The following is a 10,972-nucleotide window of genomic DNA, read 5'->3' as shown; positions in this document are numbered from 1 at the left end:
CCCCACACCAACCTGAGTTAACAACAGATGGCAAACTCTCTCAGACTAACTATAGGGCGGGGGGAAAGGACTATTTTTGCTCAGCTAATGCCTTTAGACCAAAAAGTGCTTATAGCATAATACACTATAAATCATTTTGTGAAAAAAATAAATACATTGTGTCATTGGTGCAGACGGAAGCAAGCAAGGAATATTATACCATCACTCATCTTTTTACCAATATGCAATTAGACCTAACACTGTATTTCCAAGTAAGATGGTTTCCTTGAAATTACATAGAAATATTTCTTGTAACTGAAAATGTATAGTGAAATACACAAGTAAAACATGCCTTTTTAAAAAAAAAACAAACCTACTGACCACTGCTACTTTCAAATAATGTAAATTATTATTCCATCAGTTGTAAGGAAATGCCTTAATCAGAAGAGCAACATTTTTAATCAAGTAAAAAGATTACTTACATAGCTTAGACTGCTTTTGAAGTGTGATTTTATTCCTAGTTTCGCACAGACAGAACAAAAATGGAAATCCTTCAACTTCACAGTGTATATAAATTATCTGAAGTTATTCTGCAGCTGAAATCTTACAAAGGCTACTGGTATCTCCCATCTTGCACAAGCAAAGCGTTCACCTGCTGTTTAAATATTCCCGTTTTACAAACAGCACAATTAACAGTAGCACTGAAGGATACATTTACTCAAGAGAACAGCTGGTGAAAATATTTTCCTGCATTTAAATGAGAGGTAATTACAACTTTGCTAAAATGAACCATTCTGTTTATAATGGAAGTTAAAGCATTCCCAAAACCCGTCATTAATCCTCTGAGACCCTGTAACAGGACACATCAGTTCCTAGATGTTTAACAAGAGGTCATTCCTATCTGTGTACATAGTCATGTACATACATACATGAAACAAAGAAAGGCTTGTATACTGACTTAACGGATTCGCTATGAATTTCTTGCTTGGATTTGCTAGGAAAAACAGCGTGATTTATCAGTTTCAGACACCTCACACATTGGCAGGGAAGACTGCCACTCTTGGACCACCTTCTCCCAAAGCTGTATTAGACCACAGATTCCTCTACAGCAGACTATGAATCGCTTCTTTCATTGCCAGTCAGTTTTCTTTCTGGATCAAGAGAACTGCCTTCAAATAAAATTCTGTTTCTCATTCCTTCTTTAAGCATTCTTTGTCGGATCCTCTGTTGGGCCAAATTGTACCTGCAGTAAAACCTAGAGGAGGGGATGAAAAGAAAACACGATTCCCTGCTTTACATGAGCGACAGTATCAAATCAGAGTTATTCATCCAGTTGAAAAGTTGAAACCACGTATAATAATGCCAGTAAAAGTCATTATGAAATGATGCATAATGAAAATACTAGGGCAACTGCTATTTCTTTGAGGCAAACATTATGCAGCCACCGAGGAGTCTGATATACAAGTCCAATGAAAAATGCTAATTTCTGTAATTTGGATTTTAATTTAATGACCATTTAGTATGCTGCCTTTATAATTAGGACAGAACGATGGTATATGTAATGGGAAAAAGAAAGAATTAAAGATGGAAATAACTGGGTGGTTTGACCTCTTAGGATTCAAGGAACAATTGCAAGTTTCAAAAAAAATATTAACATAAAAATTCAAAGGCACTGAACTCTTTTCCTTTAAAAAATAAATATTTTGGGGAGAAGGAAGAGGACGCTTTGCTAGGCAAGTTTTTTATGGAGTTTCACAAACAGTGTGAAAGGTCACATGGGGATCATGTTGTATAAAGCAGCCAACTTAGGTTTGTCAAAATTCAAGAAGCGTTTTACATACCAGTATCCTAACATTGTGCAAATAAAGCCACCAACTGCAAAGTCACAAGATCTTCTAACTCTACCTGAAAGAAAACCAAAAATCCTCCAAAAAGTTAAGAGAAAAAACCCTGGATGACTTCCTGTTATTAATAAAACCTAATGACAAATAGGAATTTTTTTTTCCTTGCAAATAAGTATATAAAAAACAGAAGGAATAAGTACTTACTAGTTGCTAGAAAATGTCCAAGACCCACAACTAAAGATCCCACGGAGCCATACAGCACTGATTCTCGTGCACATGGGACACTTTTAACATCAAGAAATCCTAGGAGTTTAAAGGACTGTAAGAAAAAAACCCACACCATTAATTTAAAAAATTATCTTTGTAGAAGTCTATGATGCCAACTCCATTGTAAAACTGACTTGTTATCTCAGCAGTCAAAAATAACCACTTGAGGATTTCCTACTTCCAGGGTTATATCTGAGCAAAAGTGAACATGCACAGCTGTACCAGGAATGGTTTCAGAAGAGTTAACTATTGATTTAGGCAACATCATTTTGCACAAACCTGTTGATCCATCCTTTCTACTGAATATTATAAAAGAACTGCTTCATTTTTTCCTTTACATTCCCCAGAAAAGGAGGGGAGAAAACCCTTAAGAATCCAGCATCTTTGTTCAAAAAAACCATACATCACAACCAACAGGTAAGGTCACAATGAATTACGCAGTTAGTTATGCCACGTAATTTTAATATCCGAAAAGGCAAATGTTCTTAAAAAGTGAAATTACCGAAGAATGCACATGTAGTAAAGAACCTTATACTGAACACTGAATAAAACTTATATACACCTAATCCTTTGTTTAAATTAACCCTATATATAGCCAGGGGCTGCTCACAGAAATTCTCCTATATACAACACATAAATTTTTAAATTAACCTACTAGTAAAAAATATTCAAACTATTTCATACCCCGTCTCACACCTATAACCTACCCTAGCTTATATCTATCAGTTTTCTATTTCATTTTCAAATGGTAATTACTCGTGGCATTCATAAAACCAACTGTGAACTGACAAATATGTTTTTCATTTCAGAGTTGCCTACGTACACTGGCTTCTGCATAATCCAAGTCTAACTTGAATACAACCCTTATTTCCCACCTGACAAACATCCTTGCAAACGCACGTCAGCACAAGGAGTGAGAAACTACCTACAAAAAGGCCTCAAGATGACATAGGTCAGGGTTAAGGTTGCTGGCTGTTGTAACATCTGCACATCTTTCTGCAATTAATTCTTTTGTTAGGGATGGTGTGAGAATTCTATTGTGTTCAAATCCTTAGACCACACGCGCAGTTGTATCAACTAAAATCTCAAAAGACGATTTTTAAATGATTTTATTTTTTTGTAAAGCTATTCTACTTGGACGAAGTAGTTTTTGAAGATGGAGTACTACAGTCAACTATTTGTGGAGGGCTGACAACTCAGTGAAGTCATTGTGAAACACGTCTGACTGTGGTAACAGGGATGGCAAACATCTGACAACAGCTGGATTTGTATGCAAGTATGGAAATCCCCATCAATAATTTTCTCTCTGCTCCCTACAGACAACCATCAGCTGTTTCCACATAATCCCTGTGTACAAGTGAGACAAAAAAGATTTGGTCTATCTTGGTCTAATCTCCTAATGAGTAATTTCAAGTACTCTCATATGGAAGAAGTCACTTGATACGTTGCCGTTGTTGGCTAAGAAGGTATTCCTGCTACATCCATGCAGCATGATGCATCCTTTAAAAATAGTATTTCACCTGTTGCTCTACTTAAAATCACTTGTTATGACTCTAACCACGGCTAACTGCTGGCATTACAAAGGCTCAAGTGTCATCACAGTGTTTCACCCAAGAGAGAAAGCCCCGTAGAGGGACCCGTGGAAAAACAAACACAAAACCCCCACGCCACTCGGCCCTACAGAGCCTCAGTTCTTCCAGGGGTTTCCGTGTATTGTTCCCTAATTACTTCCCCTGCAGCAAAACCAGCGGGGGTTCACAACTGGTCTGCGCAACCTCTCCTGTTCCCAGCGCAGGGCTCCCCCTCCGCTTTCGCGGGCACTGACGCGCGTGGGCGCGGGGAACCGGGTGGCCGCACGGCTCCGGCTCCTCCTCCTCCTCCTCCTCCTCTCAGCGCCCGGCTGCGCTTCAGGGAGGCGGGCGGGGAAACCTTAAAACGCGTGAAAGGCTCTGCGCACCGCCGGTCTCCTCTGTCTGTGCGGATCACGGGCCCGGCCCGGCCCTGCCACGCACCGGGGACGCCCCTCCGCCGCCCAGGCGAGGCGGAACCGTGCGGGTTCGGCTCCCTCCGCCGCCCGCCTCAAGTCAGGCCGCGGGGCGGAGAGGGGAGGCAGCACCCCGCGCGCTCCGGTGAGGGGGGAGGGCTGCGGCCGCGTGCAGGGCGGGAAGGGCCCTGGCCGCCGTCCGCCCTCCCCCTCCCCATGCCCATGCCCATCCTCCATTACCTTCCTCGGCTCAGAGTCGCCCTCGTCCGCCATGACGTGACAGCGCCTATCCCCGGCCCGCGCCCCCTCCCCCGCCGCGCACCAGCGAGGCCGGACTACGGCCGCGTAGAGAAGGCACGAAGAGGGGCCGCTCTATCCTCCCTGGCCCGCCCCATCTCTATGGTGCCCGCGGGGGGGCGGGGGCGGGCGAGCGCGCCGGCGCCATTTTAGGTCTAGCGCTGAGATTCCAGCAAAATCCTTTGTTCAGTGAAATGGGTCACGGCGCAGGGCGCGCGCACGCACGCACGCGGAGCGGGGGGGGGAGGGGAGGGAGCGGGCGCGCGCGCGCGGCGCTGGCGCTCAGTCCGCCCCACCCCCTCTCCCGCTCCGGGCGCGCGCCTCCGCCGGGCGCGGGCGGCGGCAGTTGTGGCGCGCGGCGGCCCCTCGCCGGTGTCTGGCCCGCACCCCCCCCGCGCTCCGCGCGTGGCCCGGCCGCGGCGGCCGCCCGGGGCCCGCCGCCGTACGCCGCAGCGGCTGTCGGCGGCGCCCCGAGGGCCCGGCGGAACGCGGGCGGTGGGCCAGGGCGGGCCGGCCCCTCCCCGGCTGTGCCGCCCGCCGCCGGGGCGTTGGGTTTGCCGGTTTGAGAGAGGCGGCTCGGGCACCTGCACAGGCCGGTGCTGTGTCGCTCGTGTCCTCGGCCCTTCGTGTGTGGGGAGAGCGACAGGAGCCCTCCGCAGGCCTCCCTGTGGCTTTTTGCCCCTTGCCGCAGAAGGAGGTGTTGAGCACGGTTTGAAGCCGGCTCCCTGCTCGCTGCCCTACCATAAATCCTCGAAGAGAGGCCCTGCCTCAGTCTGGCGGCCTGACGGCCTAGGCCCCAGCTGGTCTGAGCTGAGTTACGAAAAGCTAGAAAGAGTAATAACAGTAGGAAACATAAAGAGGCTGAGTAGCACCTAGTGGGAGAAGGAGGTTATGGGAGCTTTCACGGGGTGTAGATGGCCCGAACAATACAGACCCCATGGACAGGAGGAGAGGTTATTTTCGGTGTCCACAGGATACAGCCCAGAGTGCTGGAATGGGCTGAGGAAAAGATGACGTGCAACTGGGAGAAGGGTACCCTGGTGACAGGGGGAAGGAGGTGGAGGAAGAACAGTTTCTTTCAGGAAGAATTGTTTCAAAGGAAGTGCTCTTGAAAATGATCTAGTGTGGGACATTTACAACTAAATTAGACAAAACACTAGTGGGTTCAGTAGGTTTAAGTCCTGTGCTAAATCAAGTAGACGTACTGGAAATGGTCCCTTGGATATAAAATTGTACCTGTAGTAATATCTGAACAGGTAAATCGTGCAAAGTGACGGAGGACAGAGTTATAGTTCTGCAAGATACTGTAAAAACATACTTTGCTGCAAGAAAACAAGTTTCTACTTGCTAAGTAGTGAATTACAGGGTAGGTTCAATTTTCCATGTTAGCAATGAAGTATAATAAGGATGAGAGATGTGTAGTATTGCTCTTTGATTTAAAAAATAGCGTGTCTTGAAACACATTACTTTCCTAGGAGGAATGAGATATCTTCAGACCTTGTTAAATATTTTTGTATGTGTTTTTTTAATCTTATGCTAAATACAGTTTTTCACACACTGAAATTTAAGCCAATTTGAGTTTTCTGTTATGTGTTTTGAGGATTTTGGAAACTGTACTTTTACACATAATCAATTTTCACGTATCACTAGTTGAAAAGTGCTACTGTACGTTGGCATAAGCTATTTTAAAACTGATGGATTAGAAACAAGTCTCAATCCTTCCCAACAGTCCAAATCTATCACTATTTTTTCATCTTTGTAGACTTTGCAGGCAATGCTCCGAATTCATGCAACACACCAATTCAATACATTTATTACCCGTTTTAAAAAGATCAGTAAACATTTCTTGAATTGTGAGTAGTTTAGCCTGTTTAAAGCTAATGTATGTTATGTATGTACTGCTGCAAACATAAGCTATAATATGTGAAAAACAAAATTATTGGCATAATCTCTCCTTGGAAAAGTTTGTAATGTCTGTTTTTATCTTAGTTGGTTTAAAAAATGTAATTGCATTTTATTGAGCAATGACAAACGTTGAGGAATATAGTAAGAAATCCCAAAAGCATCCTAATATGTTGGAGATTAACAAGGCCACAGTGGTGAAAAAGAGACACTGCTTTTACTGCTTATGAGGTGGCCTGGCTTGCAGAAGTTCCTATTTTGGAGGGGAAGAATGGAAGGACCTTTTCTGCTTTGAAACAGGAAATTGGTTTTAGAATGAAGGCGCTGGAGAGCAGTGTACACCAGTGGAGCATCTTCTGTCTGATAGTCAAGAACAGGCTAAGGAGAAGCACATGCATTTCCCTACATGGCATTTATCCCTTTTCCAAGTACCCAAGTCACACAAATTACACTGAAATATGCATTGGCAGTGAACATAACATTCTAATTTTTTTCCCCTCTCTTTGGTACTCAGTCATTCATCTGCTTTACTGCTTCATCTGTTTTAGAAGTTGCTTAAAAATTAATGACTATTGCCCTTTGTGGAATTAGAAGTACACAGAGGGCTGCTTGGCAGTGCTCGGGATCAGTGAAGACACTGGGGCTGGAGCCTCCTCAGCTTAAAAGCAGAGAGGCCGCTGGCACAGCACTGTGGGACAGCCCGAAGCGTGCAGCTGGCTTTCCCTCGTGTCCCGGAGGGACCCGAGATGGGGTGTACGGGGCACAGGGTGATGTCCTCTAGCTCTTGAGGCACACGCCTCGTACTTCTGCTGCTTTTGTCCTGATGTGTTTTGAAGGCTCTGAAAGTAGGATGTTCTTTTTCACATCCTGGATTCAAATAGAAATGCGGAAATTTAGCTCTAGCTAGCTAAAACACAGGTTTTAGCCTGTTAGTTGATAAAGCAGGATGAGGCTGTGCAGGCATGCAGTGCTGTTACGTTTATGAAGGTGATAGTACAGGGAATGTGAGAGCTGCTGAAATGTGCCCGCTGCCTTGCCATGTGATTTTCTGCAAGGGCTGGACCAACCTTTGATTAAACCTGTGGTACAGCTGGCCCAGCAGAGGCACATCCCAGAGTATCTCTCATCGTATCCTGCCAGAGTGTCCTACAGGGAGGGTGCTTGAGCAAGAGGCCTGGCCTACATGCCTTCCTCCATTGACAGAGACACTGCGCCATTTATGAAGCCAGACACCTTGTATATACGTTTGGAGTTGCTGCCTTGGTTTTCTGACCCTAAAGTCAGAAAGTTTTCTGTATCGTGGTTTTCTGTATCATGACTGATACAGAAAGATACTTCTTTCCTTAATGACATTATCTGGAGCTGGAGACCCTTGGCAGAAGCTACATGTGCACGCTCAATTTTATCCCTCATAGCATGCTGACTGACACTCACTCTCAGCAGTTTGAACTTTTCCTATATTGATGCAGTCCTTATTTTTATTTGTGTAGCATCCTTTGCTGTGAAGCTGCATGCCTGTTCACTCCATCCTGAAATTGCCAGTTTGGGAATGGTTTGGATTGGGTTTTGGCAGCAATCCTTGTTCTGTCCTGTCACCCTTCACCTCTGTGTTTAAAGGTCAGGCCAGGCAAAACTCTTGTCAGTCCAGCAGCGGGAAAGAGACCACCATGTACAGAATGTGGGGCAGTGAACAAAAGGTACTCATATCACAACAGTGCACGCAGGAACCTGGCTCACTGACTTCTCCAGTGCTTATTTCCTTCATCACACAGAGCACTTTCTTGAGGGGTCTGACCCTACATAGGAGGATCTTGTCACTTCTGAAACAGTTTAGGCTGTGCTCCGTAGAAGGAGGAAGCCATCACACAAATGTGGAACTTCCAACTTTAGCACCTCTTGGTCGTTTAAGTTATTCCTGTACTATAAGCTGTTTATGTAGCCTTTTGGGGAGCAAGCACCTGCAAAAGATGTGACAGCCTGTCCTAAGAAATACCTTTATTAGGCGGTATGGATGGTAATTTTAGGTTGATGGCTACTATAGACCTTTCAGATAACTAACCTTCAGTGAGATGAATTCAGCATCTCCAGAAGGGCTGCATGCTCTGCCCAGGTAGTTTGCACAGGTCCAGGTAGTCTGTGAAGGCTCTCCCCCTGGTCTGTCTGTAGCAGTTGTTACTGGCGAGTGGGGGCTGCTCTGTCTGTTGGTATCAAACCACTCTCAGCTTTGCCTTTCAGCTCCACATGTAGATTAAACTGTTCCAGGGTGGGCTGCTGACACCAGAGGTGGTCCAGGCATTCCTCCTTTCTGTGCAATCCTGCCTTCTTTGTACCAGCAGCTCTGCCACCTGATGCAGCTGAAAATTAACACTACACAAAAAGCTGTTTCCTGGCCAGGCCATTGTAAGGGGAGAAACATGCTGATCTTTTGAGAGCAGTGCAGATTCAGATCAAGTGCCTCAAGAAGTTGCTCTGTTGCAGATGTTGTTTGGTAGGTAGCAGGTCGTCAGGTTCCTGGGCTAGTAGTTGAGGCATGCCTCAAGACAAATTTTGGAGATGTCCAGCGGGACTTTTTAATCTGTTTTATGGTCAGCCTGAAGCTGCTTAAATAGCAGTCAAGCAATTGCTTGTGGTGACCGCGCACCTTTTCTTAAGCCATGAAAGCAAGGGGTACTCAGAATTGCCAGAAGTCAGGAAGAGGATGGTCATTCTACCCATGTCCTCAGTTGTCATGAGGGTGTTGGTCCTTCAGGAGGAGGACACTACGTTACTGGATACAAGTGTGTAGGAGTTATGTATTTTGATAGTTTTGGTGGTAAATGGTTATGATGGCTGTAGAGATCCTGTGCAGTAGGTTATGTCAGAGTAACCACCCTTGTGGGGACAGGGCAGGCACAAAGAGTGTGTGCAGGCTGCTGTTGTCAAGGCAGCCAGCAACCACGCTTGCGCAACTGAATTAAAAAAATACTTTTTTCCCCCACGCATTAATGCTAATGCAAATTAAATTTCAACTGCAAGACAGTTTTATTCTGGATTGGCTTCACGGATGGTTTCTGTAGGTTGACTTTGCCTAACTTATTCCCAACTGCCTGTACACATGATTTTTTTCAGCTGCAACACGTAAGAGATGTTAATTCAACGTATTCCTCTAAAAGCCAAGGAAACAAAGGCAAGCTTCTAATGGCTTTATTTCTTCTGCCGGATCTTTTAATCTGTTTATCTTATTGAGGCTCTTGTTTCAAAAAGAAACAGGAGTTAATATTAAAAAACAAGGCTTACATAAAACATAACGGTTATAATTGCAGCTGTAGTGTTAGATTTAGAGCTACATTTAGAATTCCCTGACTTACTAGTAGCAATTGAACTTAAGGATGCTTCTGACTAAAAACAGAACAGAGTTTTTCTTAGTTAACCAAAGTTTTTCATAAAGCAGGTCTTAAACATGTTAGTGGCAAATACTGACAGACGCTAAGCTTTCTTGTACATCATTGTAATCCATTTCAAGCAGATGATGGTGGTATTTATTTCTGCCATTTTTTGGTCCATTTTTTTAAGTTGCGACTTTGTAAGGTGTAGAACTTGTTTTCTGAAACTGAAGATGTTAGGAGATACAGGCTATTTCCGGAACAAATCTGAATAATAATGACTTAGTAATCATAGGGTTGTAGAAACAGGAGTGTGGAAGGGAACTCTTGCCTCGGAGCTACTTTACGTAGGCCTCTTTAATTCTTAACAAGTTTATCGAACTTTCTTTTAAAACTTCGACTTCCATTTCACATCGTAATTTTTCAAAACGCAGTAGCTGTCCTGAGGTTTCTATCAGGAACAGTGGAGGGGGGTTATTATGAACTGAGCCTCATGTTCCGCGACTGTCATATGAATGTGTCAGGCTTAATCTTCATTAATTCCTGAGGGAAAACTGGAGACTAGAACTAATAAGATATTTGTATGGTAATTGTTTCTTTTGGGATGTGGTTTCTGAGAATTCATAACAAACTGAAGAGGGTTGTGCCAGTAAGAAATTTGTTTAGAAATAAGCTGTTTAAACAGCACAACAGAACTAGAAAATTCATGGCGGGGAATCATCTGTTGAAAGCTATTAAATGCTCAGGCACCCTCTCAGGCGTAAGAATTCCCTCATCACAAGTCACTGGAAGCTGCAGGGGTATTCTGAGGAAGTGTCATGGTGTGCTTCTCCTGTCCTTACACTTTTCCCTATATATCCAACACTAGCTAAATTAACTTTTTGCATTACTCACTGTGGCTCTTGCATTTTTGCCAAGATTAGGCTAAAGCCCAGGGAAGGGAAAGAACCTTCTTATTGCTTTAATGTACTATAGTCTGGACAACTGGTTCATTTTTAACACAGACAGTGATATAATATAATGGTATCACTGAACTGAAGGGTAGGAGAGGAGAGAAGTGGTGTGGCGGGAGCCACTTTGATGATGTGTTTTGCATGCAATGTGCCATTAAAGTAGATGTATAATTAGCAGCATACGGGGAAAGAGGAGTCACATTCAAGGAGCAGAGCATGCCAAAGTAGACACTCAAATCAGACAACTGGAGAGGATGTTTAGAAATGATGCCATGTATCAACTAGAAAAAAAAAAAAAAAAACAGTGTATCAGGTAGATCTCATCATATCTTGGTTTTTTTGTTTGTTTGGGTTTTTTTTCTTATCTTTTTTTTTCTTTTTTTT

The 10,972-nt window shown here is 44.1% G+C and overlaps 1 protein-coding gene across 1 annotated transcript; it reads right to left on the bottom strand.

Annotated features, from left to right (window-relative positions):
- Nucleotides 1–419: 419 nt before the first annotated feature.
- COX20 (cytochrome c oxidase assembly factor COX20) lies at nt 420–4,560 on the bottom strand. The gene is made up of 4 exons (XM_074863267.1): nt 4,315–4,560; nt 2,028–2,142; nt 1,821–1,884; nt 420–1,234 (listed from the first exon to the last, which is right to left on the bottom strand). The coding sequence occupies exons 1-4, from the start codon at nt 4,345–4,347 to the stop codon at nt 1,093–1,095; spliced, it is 354 nt and encodes a 117-aa protein (XP_074719368.1). The 5' UTR covers nt 4,348–4,560; the 3' UTR covers nt 420–1,092.
- Between the last annotated feature and the right edge of the window lie 6,412 nt (nt 4,561–10,972).

Source organism: Strix uralensis, chromosome 3 (genome assembly GCF_047716275.1).
Source record: "Strix uralensis isolate ZFMK-TIS-50842 chromosome 3, bStrUra1, whole genome shotgun sequence".
In the NCBI taxonomy this organism is placed as follows: Eukaryota; Metazoa; Chordata; class Aves; order Strigiformes; family Strigidae; genus Strix; species Strix uralensis.
Note: the sequence above shows the minus strand (reverse complement) of the source record. Positions and strands in the feature narration are given on the sequence as shown.